Consider the following 14,775-nt stretch of genomic DNA (forward strand, 5'->3'; position numbering starts at 1 on the left):
TTAGCCAATTTCCCCAAACCCCACAGACATCTTGCAAAATGAAACACAGCAATCAAAATCATGTACTCCCTGCTCAAATTAAGCAAATGAGACACACACACATCAAATGAGTGTAACTTAGTGACAACTGAGATCACACTGTGACATATTCAAAACATTGCTATCAGAACCAATTTCAGTGTAAAGACTTATATTTTGTTATACTGTATATTGTTTGTGTGTATTCAAACAAGAAAGGAACGCAAATGCAAAAAGAAGTTTTAAATTTACATTTTACATTTACGTCATTTAGCAGACGCTCTTATCCAGAGCGACTTACAAATTGGTGCATTCACCTTATGATATCCAGTGAAACAACCACTTTACGATAGTACATATATATCTTTTTTTTTTGGGGGGGGTTAGAAGGATTACTTTATCCTAACCCAGGTATTCCTTAATGAGGTGGGGTTTCAGGTGTCTCCGGAAGGTGGTGATTGACTCCGCTGTCCTGGCGTCGTGAGGGAGCTTGTTCCACCATTGGGGTGCCAGAGCAGCGAACAGTTTTGACTGGGCTGAGCGGGAACTGTGCTTCCGCAGAGGTAGGGAGGCTAGCAGGCCAGAGGTGGATGAACGCAGTGCCCTTCTTTGCCCTTCTTTGGGTGTAGGGACTGATCAGAGCCTGAAGGTACGGAGGTGCCGTTCCACTCACAGCTCCGTAGGCAAGCACCATGGTCTTGTTGCAGGACTCAAACAGCATACTGTAAGCACACATACAGTAAAAATGCAAACATACAGTAAATATATTTTGCATGTGCAAAGGAAGAAAAATAGGCCTATTTGTACTACTGTAATGTATGTTAGATGAATTGTACGGAATAGATGAAGAACCATGGTTGACCAGCCCCTCTCAAGGTCAAACCAGGGTTGACCACATGGTCCACCATAGTCGGCTGAATTTCATCAGAGATTACTCTCCTTGTTCTTGGTCTTCCTCTACTAAGTTTGCTTCCATTGTTCTCCAAACACAGGAGTACTCACCTGTGGCCTTTTTATCCATACAAAAGGTCTGATTGCAAAGGGTACATTTAAGCAGTTAGTGTTTGCACATATGAAGAGAGAAAGGGATCAATTGGTAATTGAGCTTAGCTTGTTGAACAGTGTTGCTTTTCATTTGCACACAATGCATTTTAGTTGTGAAGGTTGTGCCGAAGGTAGAGAATTGTGTGTTGTGTTTTGCTAAATGTTTGTTATAGAATTGCTATCTGTGTGTAAAGCAAAACATGTGCCAGTAGTATTGCAGAGTTACAGGGTTGGGTCATTGTGCCTCATGAGCCAGTTTCAGTGTGTAAACAATTGGAAAAAACTGTCATATTTATAAAAAAAAATATATATATATATATATATACACACTCTTTAAACAAATGTCTTGTTTCCCCTTCTCCCTCATACCAGATCTCTGATACTGCCCACACTGTAGCAATACATGCTCCACTGTCTCTCTTTCCTGGCAACAATCACACTTTCCTGTTGGATGCTTTCCTATCACATTTAAGGTCTTATTCAACCGGATGTGTCCCACCCTTAATCTTGTAAAATAGCCTCCTCTCTTCTGTCCCTTCCTGCCGTCCTCCCCTCCCCGACTTTCCTCTGTACTTGAAATAAATGCCTGCCCTTAGTATCTCTATTCCATACAGTTCTAAGTCTGATGTCTGGGCACTGGGATGCTTGTTGTGTGAGATCTGTTCTGTCAGACCGCCGTTCTGCTCTATAAGATCATCAGAGGAGAGTACAGCCCTGTTCCCCAGACCTACTCAGACAGCATCACCTCTCTGGTCCCTCTCTGGACTTCCTGCCATCCAGGACCTCTATACCAGGTGGTGTCAGAAGAGTAGAGAAGATATAGTTAACTCACCAGCTAAACTACTAACCAACCAACCAAGTGCATCGATTTAACTCTTGTTCTTTCTTTACTTTTCAAGCACCGTCCACAGTTCCACTGCTTCCACGAGGGAACCAACCAAAACCCCATTCAGATTTCTGCTTACTTCACTTCAAGGTATTTTGAAGGAGGGTGTTCCCCTATCTTACCCACAGATGTTCACACTTCAAGGTGCTATATCTTGTCTACTGTTTTCAAATCTAATGTTATTTGTCACACGCACTGAATACAACAGGTGTAGTAGACCTCACTGTCAAACGCTTACTTACAAGCCCTTAACCAACAATGCAGTTTTAAGAAAAGAGTTAAAAAAAGATTGACTAAATAAAGTAAAAAAAGAAAAATAACAAACAATAATGAGGCTATATACAGGGGGTCTTCTGACACTGGTTAGTTGGTTGGTTAGTTAGTTGGTCAGTTAGTTGGTTAGTTAGTAAGATAAGCAAGACACCCCTAATCTATTCCTGTTCCATGGCATGGGTCTCAGGGATGCAGGAGTTCTTTCAGAGTATGGCTGCATATCCCAAATGGCACCCTATTCCCTATATAGTGCTCTACCTATTGGCCCTGGTTAAAAGTAGTGCTCAAAAGTAGTGCACTATATAGGGAATAGGGTTCCATTTGGGATGCATGGATGTTAGAGTATGAGATGGTTATCTCTGCTGCCTTATGATTTCCTGTCGTAAACTGTTTTCCTTTGCATCATATTCTCATCGAGATCCATTCACACATCCCCATGATGAGGAGAGGACTTTCAGCAACACGTGGAGGACAATGGAATTACATAAAAAGCGTATTTATTGCTAAAAGTAGAACCAGCACATTTCGGCATTTGGCCTTTATCATGTTTTTTTTAAGCCAAAACGTGCTGGTTCTACTTTTAGTAATAAAGAAGCTTTTTTATTTAATTCCATTGACTTCCAAGTGTTGCTGAATCTCCACTTCAGTTTGCTCCTCAATTCATGCACCTTGGTTGGAAAGCGAGGCAACAGCAGTGATCCCTTCCCTTTGCACATCTCAGTGAGGACAAACAGACACAAACATATTGCACATAATAATAATGATCAACATTTGATACAGAGGTGGAGGGAACAACGTTCTGTCCTGCCCTCTACTGGCCAGAGAGGAAATGAGCTGTTCAGCTATTGGAGGTTATGCATCATAGGAAGTGTACGCAACCAATGAATTGCACTACATTTTGGTTAAAACTCAGTCTGTGACCATTTTGGTTTGATAATCCCCTAAAATGTCCTTCACACCTCATAGGTTTTATTTAGCTCAGCTGTGACCACACCACTGGAGTTGCTAAACATTTAGCATCACTCATTCCTTCTACGCACATATAGGTGAGAGGTCACCAGTAAAGTCTGAAACATCTCTAATGGCACCCTATTCCCTATATAGTACACTACTTCTGACCAGGAGCCATAGCTCTATGGTCTAAACTAATGCACTGTTATGGAATAGGGTGTCATTTGGGAGGTATCCTCTGTCTCTGCTTGCTCATCATGGCAAGGGGGAAAGCAGGTGGGTATATGGGGGAGGGGACGGCGTTTCCAGTTAACATTTTGATCTCCCACGTATTTGGAATAATGATATATCTTTAGATATCTAACGATGGATTGATCTAAGAAGTGAACAAAGTGAACACCTTCTATTGGTTGGGAATTTCACACACTGGGATGTGGTATTATCCATCCACGTCTCATGGCTCTATCTTCTCTATCAGTGGATATATCTCATGGTGAGGTCTGTGTGATAGACATAATTACGTGATGGGTTCAAGAAATGCATGTGTTGTAAGCGGAAATCTGTTGCAGGACTCATATCATCACACAATCTGACATCTTTCACGTTTCTTCACACAACACACACACACACACACACACACACACACACACACACACACACACACACACACACGCGGGCGTAGGTACACACAGTAGCATGCAAGCAAAGAAGTTTGGTGGAAAAGTTCTATAGTAGAGACGAGATGGACAGGATGAGACATACTCACAACTCTCCTGTCTGAGTCATGAGAAAACTAGGGATGGCTTCCAATCATCACACTATCTGACATCAGAATCCCCCCCCCCTGCATCCTCCATATTCTGTACCTCCCCACTCATCTCTCTGCCCACACACTGATGGTGTGGAGACATAGGTAACTGACTGTTGACTGGAACTTATGGCACCTTTCCGATTCCAACGACTTTTATTACCAAGTCATCAGACGTAATAGGAATAATGATACGTTTAGACATCTGACTTTAAACTCAACATCTCAGCACCCAGAAGAACCAAATCAGATACTTCAATTTGATGTTTAACATTCAATAACAAAAACATTCAATGACGTCAGCCATTGTCACAGAAATCATGTGGTGAACATACCAACTTATTGGGGCATACTCCATTCAGATACATTGTATTGTAATGAATCGATTTTCTTTTTATGACCTCTTACCATGTGGCCTAGCTAGAGAATGGCCTTTTGGTTTGAGGGAGGGTGGGAGTTCTCTCTAGGGGTGAACCCTGTACAAACCACAACACTACCATAGCGGATTTAGAAAAGGCATTTGATAAAGTACGACTGGAATTTATATATAAAAGCCTGGATTTGTTAAACATTTCTGTGAGTCTCTTAGTCAATAGGCTAAAGTAATGTATAGCAACCCCAGGTGTAAAATGGTAAATAATGGCTACTTCTCAGAGAGTTTTGAACTGTCAAGAAGAATTAAACGAGAGTGTCTGTTGTTACCATATCTATTCGTTATGGCCAAGCTATTACAATCAGAACAAATAAGAACTTTAGGCGATTACAAATCCAAGGCTTTAAAACAAAGGTGCCCATGTATGCCGATGACTCAAGTTTTATATTAAGTCCACAAGCTAGATCCCTGCAATGTCTCATTGAAGATCTAGATAACTTTTCTGGCCTGTCTGGACTAAAACCCAATTATGATAAGTGTACCATATTATGTATTGGATCTTTAAAAGACACAACTTTTACATTAACCTGCAGTTTACCTATAAAATGGGCTGATGATGAAGTAGACCCTTTGCTATGAGACTCAAAATTGACCTCAGGTGCATCCTGATTCCATTGATCATCCTTGATTGGAGTACCTGTGGTAAATTCATTGATTGGACAGGATTTGGAAAGGCACACACCTGTTTATATAACGTTTCACAGCCATGAGGACGATGGAATTGTCCCTATATTGTCGAGACAGGATTGTGTCGAGGCACAGATCTGGGGAAGGTTACCAAAAAATGTCTGCAGCATTGAAGGTCCCCAAGAACACAGTGGCCTCCGTTATTCTTAAATGGAAGAAGTTTGGAACCACCAAGACTCTTCCTAGAGCTGGCCGCGTGGCCAAACTGAACAATCAGGGGAGGAGGGCCCGATGGTCACTCTTACAGAGCTCCAGAGTTCCTCTGTGGAGATGGGATAACCTTCATGAAGAACAACCATCTGTGCAGCATTCCATCAATCAGGCCTTTATGGTAGAGTGGCCAGACGGAAGCCACTCCTCAGTAAAAGACACTTGACAGCCCACTTGGAGTTTGCCAAAAGGCATCTAAAGACTCTCAGACCATGAGAAACAAGATTCTCTGGTCTGACGAAACCAAGATTTAACTCTTTGTCCTGAATGCAAAGCATAACGTCTGGAGGAAATCTGGCACCATCCCTACGGTGAAGCATGGTGCACCATCATGCTGTGGGGATGTTTTTCAACGGCAGGGACTCGGAGACTGGTCAGGATCGAGGGAAAGATGAACGGAGCAAAGTACAGAGATCCTTGATGAAAACCTGCTCCAGAGCGCTCAGGACCTCAGACTGGGGTGAAGGTTCACCTTCCAGCAGGACAACAATCCTAAGCACACAGCCAAGACAACACAGGAGTGGCTTCGGGACAAGTCTCTGAATGTCCTTGAGTGCCCCAGCCAGAGCCCGGACTTGAACCCGATCGAACATTTCTGGAGAGCCCTGAAAATAGCTGTGCAGCGATGCTCCTCATCCAACGTGACAGAGCTTGAGAGGATCTGCAGAGAAGAATGGGAGAAACTCCCTAAATACAGGTGTGCAAGTTTGAAGCGTCATGCTCAAGAAGACTTGAGGCTGTAATCGCTGCCAAAGGTGCTTCAACAAAGTACTGAGTAAAGGGTCTGAATAGTTATGTAAATGTGATATTTCAGTTTTTTATTTTTTAATACATTTGCAAAAATGTCTAAAAACCTGTTTTTGCTTTGTCATTATGGAGTATAGTGTATAGATTAATGAGGGGAAAAAACAAACAATTGAATCAATTTTAGAATAAGGCTGTAACGTAACAAAATGTGGAAAATGTCAAGGGGTCTGAATACTTCTGGAGTGCACTGTATGGTGCATAGAAATCCAAAGAGGGTGTCCAGCAGAGAGAGGTGGGGTGGGCTGAGGGAAGCTGAGGGTTGGGATGTGGAATTGGAGACAAGTGGGAGGTGAGTTGCTGGGCGGGGATAGAATGACGGTCAAAGATAAAAGTACAGAAATAAAGTCAAAATAAAATAAAACTAAAAGCAAGTTTGAATGACACTGAGGGGCAAAGTTGTTACATCTGATGCATGTTTGCCTGAGGGCTGATGCCACGCAGGTGTTTGTACACATGCAAATACACACACTCATTCAAACGCACACATGTGCACATACACAGACATACGTCAAAGGAACATGTTGCCATACATGCACTAAAACGTATTCAGTGGGCCTTTATTTTATTATTTTTGTTGTCCTTGATGCCTTTTGTTTTTTGCATTGTTTTCTGTTTTTTCCTTTGTCTTTTGTTTATTTTGTTGGTTATTGGTGCATTGGGGGACAGGGGCTTGGGGGACGGGGGCTTGGGGATCTTGGATGGTTGAGGGCAGCTCTCAGGGAACTGTGGGGGGATCTTGGATGGTTGAGGGCAGCTCTCAGGGAACTGTGGGGGGATCTTGGATGGTTGAGGGCAGCTCTCAGGGAACTGTGGGGGGATCTTGGATGGTTGAGGGCAGCTCTCAGGGAACTGTGGGGGGGATCTTGGAGGGCTGGCGGTTGGGAGTTTTGGCCAGTGGCTGATAGGTCGCTGGTTCGAGTCCTTGTTTTTGACCTTGTGGGAGATCTGTCGACGTGCTCTTGAGCAGGGCTTTGACCCTGGTTACTTCAGTGGGTTTCTCTGGATGGGAGTCTGTTAGATGACTGTGATGTACAGTGAGGGGAAAAAAGTATTTGATCCCCTGCTGATTTTGTACGTTTGCCCACTGACAAAGAAATGATCAGTCTATAATTTTAATGGTAGGTTTATTTGAACAGTGAGAGACAGAATAACAACAAAAAAATCCAGAAAATCGCATGTCAAAAATATTATAAATTGATTTGCATTTTAATGAGGGAAATAAGTATTTGACCCCCTCTCAATCAGAAAGATTTCAGGTGTCTTTTATGCAGGTAACGAGCTGAGATTAGGAGCACACTCTTAAAGGGAGTGCTCCTAATCTCAGTTTGTTACCTGTATAAAAGACACCTGTCCACAGAAGCAATCAATCAATCAGATTCCAAACTCTCCACCATGGCCAAGACCAAAGAGCTCTCCAAGGATGTCAGGGACAAGATTGTAGACCTACACAAGGCTGGAATGGGCTACAAGACCATAGCCAAGCAACTTGGTGAGAAGGTGACAACAGTTGGTGCGATTATTTGCAAATGGAGAAAAAAAACTGTCAATCTCCCTCGGCCTGGGGCTCCATGCAAGATCTAATTTTGTGGAGTTGCAATGATCATGAGAACGGTGAGGAATCAGCTCAGAACTACACGGGAGGATCTTGTCAATGATCTCAAGGCAGCTGGGACCATAGTCACCAAGAAAACAATTGGTAACACACTACGCCGTGAAGGACTGAAATCCTGCAGCGCCCGCAAGGTCCCCCTGCTCAAGAAAGCACATATACATGCCCGTCTGAAGTTTGCCAATGAACATCTGAATGATTCAGAGGACAACTGGGTGACAAGTGTTGTGGTCAGATGAGACCAATATGGAGCTCTTTGGCATCAACTCAACTTGCCGTGTTTGGAGGAGGAGGAATGCTGCTTATGACCTCAAGAACACCATCCCCACTGTCAAACATGGAGGTGGAAACATTATGCTTTGGGGGTGTTTTTCTGCTAAGGGGACAGGACAACTTCACCGCATCAAAGGGACGATGGACGGGGCCATGTACTGTCAAATCTTGCTCCTTCCCTCAGCCAGGGCATTGAAAATGGGTTGTGGATGGGTATTCCGGCATGACAATGACCCAAAACACACGGCCAAGGCAACAAAGGAGTGGCTCAAGAAGAAGCACATTAAGGTCCTGGAGTGGCCTCACCAGTCTCCAGACCTTAATCCCATAGAAAATCTGTGGAGATAGCTGAAGGTTCGAGTTGCCAAACGTCAGCCTCGAAACCATAATGACTTGGAGAAGATCTGCAAAGAGGATCTGCAAAATCCCTCCTGAGATGTGTGCAAACCTGGTGACCAACTACAACAAACGTCTGACCTCTGTGATTGCCAACAAGGGTTTTGCCACCAAGTATTAAGTCATGTTTTGCAGAGAGGTCAAATACTTATTTCCCTCATTAAAATGCAAATAATTGTATAACATTTTTGACATGTGTTTTTCTGGATTTTTTTGTTGTTATTCTGTCTCTCACTGTTCAAATAAACCTACCATTAAAATTATAGACTGATAATTTCTTTGTCAGTGGGCAAACGTACAAAATCAGCAGGGGATCAAATACTTTTTCCATCACTGTAGATGTTGAGTGGCTTCACTGCAAGTTTTACAGTTTTTCCCAATTGTTAACACACATTTGCTGAAACTACATCTCAGGTACTCAAAACTCTAAACACAAAACAGTTAGCCAATTTCCCCAAACCCCACAGACATCTTGCAAAATGAAACACAGCAATCAAAATCATGTACTCCCTGCTCAAATTAAGCAAATGAGACACACACACATCAAATGAGTGTAACTTAGTGACAACTGAGATCACACTGTGACATATTCAAAACATTGCTATCAGAACCAATTTCAGTGTAAAGACTTATATTTTGTTATACTGTATATTGTTTGTGTGTATTCAAACAAGAAAGGAACGCAAATGCAAAAAGAAGTTTTAAATTTACATTTTACATTTACGTCATTTAGCAGACGCTCTTATCCAGAGCGACTTACAAATTGGTGCATTCACCTTATGATATCCAGTGGAACAACCACTTTACGATAGTACATATATATCTTTTTTTTTGGGGGGGGGTTAGAAGGATTACTTTATCCTAACCCAGGTATTCCTTAATGAGGTGGGGTTTCAGGTGTCTCCGGAAGGTGGTGATTGACTCCGCTGTCCTGGCGTCGTGAGGGAGCTTGTTCCACCATTGGGGTGCCAGAGCAGCGAACAGTTTTGACTGGGCTGAGCGGGAACTGTGCTTCCGCAGAGGTAGGGAGGCTAGCAGGCCAGAGGTGGATGAACGCAGTGCCCTTCTTTGCCCTTCTTTGGGTGTAGGGACTGATCAGAGCCTGAAGGTACGGAGGTGCCGTTCCACTCACAGCTCCGTAGGCAAGCACCATGGTCTTGTTGCAGGACTCAAACAGCATACTGTAAGCACACATACAGTAAAAATGCAAACATACAGTAAATATATTTTGCATGTGCAAAGGAAGAAAAATAGGCCTATTTGTACTACTGTAATGTATGTTAGATGAATTGTACGGAATAGATGAAGAACCATGGTTGACCAGCCCCTCTCAAGGTCAAACCAGGGTTGACCACATGGTCCACCATAGTCGGCTGAATTTCATCAGAGATTACTCTCCTTGTTCTTGGTCTTCCTCTACTAAGTTTGCTTCCATTGTTCTCCAAACACAGGAGTACTCACCTGTGGCCTTTTTATCCATACAAAAGGTCTGATTGCAAAGGGTACATTTAAGCAGTTAGTGTTTGCACATATGAAGAGAGAAAGGGATCAATTGGTAATTGAGCTTAGCTTGTTGAACAGTGTTGCTTTTCATTTGCACACAATGCATTTTAGTTGTGAAGGTTGTGCCGAAGGTAGAGAATTGTGTGTTGTGTTTTGCTAAATGTTTGTTATAGAATTGCTATCTGTGTGTAAAGCAAAACATGTGCCAGTAGTATTGCAGAGTTACAGGGTTGGGTCATTGTGCCTCATGAGCCAGTTTCAGTGTGTAAACAATTGGAAAAAACTGTCATATTTATAAAAAAAAAAATATATATATATATATACACACTCTTTAAACAAATGTCTTGTTTCCCCTTCTCCCTCATACCAGATCTCTGATACTGCCCACACTGTAGCAATACATGCTCCACTGTCTCTCTTTCCTGGCAACAATCACACTTTCCTGTTGGATGCTTTCCTATCACATTTAAGGTCTTATTCAACCGGATGTGTCCCACCCTTAATCTTGTAAAATAGCCTCCTCTCTTCTGTCCCTTCCTGCCGTCCTCCCCTCCCCGACTTTCCTCTGTACTTGAAATAAATGCCTGCCCTTAGTATCTCTATTCCATACAGTTCTAAGTCTGATGTCTGGGCACTGGGATGCTTGTTGTGTGAGATCTGTTCTGTCAGACCGCCGTTCTGCTCTATAAGATCATCAGAGGAGAGTACAGCCCTGTTCCCCAGACCTACTCAGACAGCATCACCTCTCTGGTCCCTCTCTGGACTTCCTGCCATCCAGGACCTCTATACCAGGTGGTGTCAGAAGAGTAGAGAAGATATAGTTAACTCACCAGCTAAACTACTAACCAACCAACCAAGTGCATCGATTTAACTCTTGTTCTTTCTTTACTTTTCAAGCACCGTCCACAGTTCCACTGCTTCCACGAGGGAACCAACCAAAACCCCTTCAGATTTCTGCTTACTTCACTTCAAGGTATTTTGAAGGAGGGTGTTCCCCTATCTTACCCACAGATGTTCACACTTCAAGGTGCTATATCTTGTCTAATGTTTTCAAATCTAATGTTATTTGTCACACGCACTGAATACAACAGGTGTAGTAGACCTCACTGTCAAACGCTTACTTACAAGCCCTTAACCAACAATGCAGTTTTAAGAAAAGAGTTAAAAAAGATTGACTAAATAAAGTAAAAAAAGAAAAATGAACAATAATGAGGCTATATACAGGGGGTCTTCTGACACTGGTTAGTTGGTTGGTTAGTTAGTTGGTCAGTTAGTTGGTTAGTTAGTAAGATAAGCAAGACACCCCTAATCTATTCCTGTTCCATGGCATGGGTCTCAGGGATGCAGGAGTTCTTTCAGAGTATGGCTGCATATCCCAAATGGCACCCTATTCCCTATATAGTGCTCTACCTATTGGCCCTGGTTAAAAGTAGTGCTCAAAAGTAGTGCACTATATAGGGAATAGGGTTCCATTTGGGATGCATGGATGTTAGAGTATGAGATGGTTATCTCTGCTGCCTTATGATTTCCTGTCGTAAACTGTTTTCCTTTGCATCATATTCTCATCGAGATCCATTCACACATCCCCATGATGAGGAGAGGACTTTCAGCAACACGTGGAGGACAATGGAATTACATAAAAAGCGTATTTATTGCTAAAAGTAGAACCAGCACATTTCGGCATTTGGCCTTTATCATGTTTTTTTTAAGCCAAAACGTGCTGGTTCTACTTTTAGTAATAAAGAAGCTTTTTTATTTAATTCCATTGACTTCCAAGTGTTGCTGAATCTCCACTTCAGTTTGCTCCTCAATTCATGCACCTTGGTTGGAAAGCGAGGCAACAGCAGTGATCCCTTCCCTTTGCACATCTCAGTGAGGACAAACATCCACACAGACACAAACATATTGCACATAATAATAATGATCAACATTTGATACAGAGGTGGAGGGAACAACGTTCTGTCCTGCCCTCTACTGGCCAGAGAGGAAATGAGCTGTTCAGCTATTGGAGGTTATGCATCATAGGAAGTGTACGCAATCAATGAATTGCACTACATTTTGGTTAAAACTCAGTCTGTGACCATTTTGGTTTGATAATCCCCTAAAATGTCCTTCACACCTCATAGGTTTTATTTAGCTCAGCTGTGACCACACCACTGGAGTTGCTAAACATTTAGCATCACTCATTCCTTCTACGCACATATAGGTGAGAGGTCACCAGTAAAGTCTGAAACATCTCTAATGGCACCCTATTCCCTATATAGTACACTACTTCTGACCAGGAGCCATAGCTCTATGGTCTAAACTAATGCACTGTTATGGAATAGGGTGTCATTTGGGAGGTATCCTCTGTCTCTGCTTGCTCATCATGGCAAGGGGGAAAGCAGGTGGGTATATGGGGGAGGGGACGGCGTTTCCAGGTAACATTTTGATCTCCCACGTATTTGGAATAATGATATATCTTTAGATATCTAACGATGGATTGATCTAAGAAGTGAACAAAGTGAACACCTTCTATTGGTTGGGAATTTCACACACTGGGATGTGGTATTATCCATCCACGTCTCATGGCTCTATCTTCTCTATCAGTGGATATATCTCATGGTGAGGTCTGTGTGATAGACATAATTACGTGATGGGTTCAAGAAATGCATGGGTTGTAAGCGGAAATCCGTTGCAGGACTCATATCATCACACAATCTGACATCTTTCACGTTTCTTACACACACACACACACACACACACACACACGCGCGTAGGTACACACAGTAGCATGCAAGCAAAGAAGTTTGGTGGAAAAGTTCTATAGTAGAGACGAGATGGACAGGATGAGACATACTCACAACTCTCCTGTCTGAGTCATGAGAAAACTAGGGATGGCTTCCAATCATCACACTATCTGACATCAGAATCCCCCCCCTGCATCCTCCATATTCTGTACCTCCCCACTCATCTCTCTGCCCACACACTGATGGTGTGGAGACATAGGTAACTGACTGTTGACTGGAACTTATGGCACCTTTCCGATTCCAACGACTTTTATTACCAAGTCATCAGACGTAATAGGAATAATGTTCACACCGCTAGCGGAACGCCTCGTCAATATCCAATGGTAGAGCGTGGCGCGAATTACAAACTCCTCAAAAATCCCAAAACTTCCATTTTTCAAACATATGACTATTTTACACCATTTTAAAGACTCTCCTTTATCTAACCACATTGTCCGATTTCAAAAAGGCTTTACAACGAAAGCAAAACATTAGATTATGTCAGGAGAATACCCAGCCAGAAATAATCAGACACCCATTTTTCAAGCTAGCATATAATGTCACAAAATCCAAAACCACAGCTAAATGCAGCACTAACCTTTGATGATCTTCATCAGATGACACTCCTAGGACATTATGTTATACAATACATGCATGTTTTGTTCAAAAGTTCATATTTATATCAAAAACCAGCTTTTTACATTAGCATGTGACGTTCAGAACTAGCATTCCCACCGAACACTTCCGGTGATTTTACTAAATTACTCACGATAAACGTTCACAAAAAACATAACAATTATTTTAAGAATTATAGATACAGAACTCCTTTATGCAATCGCGGTGTCCGATTTTAAAATAGCTTTTCGGTGAAAGCACATTTTGCAATATTCTGAGTAGATAGCCCGGCCATCACAGGCTAGCTATTTTGACACCCACCAAGTTTGGTACTCACCAAACTCAGATTTACTATAAGAAAAATTGGGTTACCTTTGCTGTTCTTCGTCAGAATGCACTCCCAGGACTTCTACTTCAGCAACAAATGTTGGTTTGGTTCCAAATAATCCATAGTTATATCCAAATAGCGGCGTTTTGTTCGTGCGTTCAAGACACTATCCGAAGGGTGATGCGCCGGCGCGTATCGTGACAAAAAAATTCAAAATATTCCATTACCGTACTTCGAAGCATGTCAAACGCTGTTTAAAATCAATTTTTATGCGATTTTTTTCTCATAAAATAGCGATAATATTCCGACCGGGAGACGTCGTTTTCGCTCAAAGACTGAAAATGTAAAATGGACTCCTCACGTGCAAGCGCCCACCCGTCTCATTGTTCTCAGATTGACCACTTACCAAATGCGCTACTGTTTTTCAGCTAGGGACTGCAGAGTCATCATTCAACGTTCTGCCGCCTTCTGAGAGCCTATGGGAGCCGTAGGAAGTGTCACGTTACAGCAGAGATCCTCAGTTTTCAATAAAGAGAGTGTAGAAGGCCAAGAAATGGTCAGAGAGGGCACTTCCTGTTTGGAATCTTCTCAGGTTTTGGCCTGCCATATGAGTTCTGTTATATTCACAGACACCATTCAAACAGTTTTAGAAACTTTAGGGTGTTTTCTATCCAAATCAAACAATTATATGCATATTCTAGTTTCTGGGCAGGAGTAATAAACAGATTAAATTGGGTACGTTTTTTTATCCGGCCGTGAAAATATTGCCCCCTATCCATAACAGGTTAAGAGTGTGCTCCTAATCTTAGCTCGTTACCTGTATAAAAGACACCTGGGAGCCAGACATTTTTCTGATTGAGAGGGGGTCAAATACTTATTTCCCTCATTAAAATGCAAATCAATTTATAACATTTTTGACATGCGTTTTTCTGGATATTTCTGTTGTTATTCTGTCTCTCACTGTTCAGATAAACCTACCATTAAAATTATAGACTGATCCTTTCTTTATCAGTGGGCAAACATACAAAATCAGCAGGGGATCAAATACTTTTTTCCCTCACTGTAGCAACCCCAGGTGTAAAATGGTAAATAATGGCTACTTCTCAGAGAGTTTTGAACTGTCAAGAAGAATTAAACGAGAGTGTCTGTTGTTACCATATCTATTC

At 42.2% G+C, this 14,775-nt stretch overlaps 1 protein-coding gene across 3 annotated transcripts in view; it reads left to right on the top strand.

Moving 5' to 3' along the window:
- LOC106604291 (serine/threonine-protein kinase ATG1) overlaps window positions 1-14,775 on the top strand; it is a 35,569-nt gene that overhangs the window by 10,513 nt on the left and 10,281 nt on the right. For all 3 annotated transcript variants that reach the window (XM_045717913.1, XM_045717914.1, XM_045717912.1), the window contains 2 exons: window positions 1,962-2,038; window positions 10,796-10,871. In XM_045717913.1, coding sequence (XP_045573869.1) covers window positions 1,962-2,038; window positions 10,796-10,871 — 153 coding nt within the window. The remainder of the gene's footprint in view (window positions 1-1,961; window positions 2,039-10,795; window positions 10,872-14,775) is intronic.

Source organism: Salmo salar, chromosome ssa05 (genome assembly GCF_905237065.1).
Source record: "Salmo salar chromosome ssa05, Ssal_v3.1, whole genome shotgun sequence".
NCBI classification, from domain to species: domain Eukaryota; kingdom Metazoa; phylum Chordata; class Actinopteri; order Salmoniformes; family Salmonidae; genus Salmo; species Salmo salar.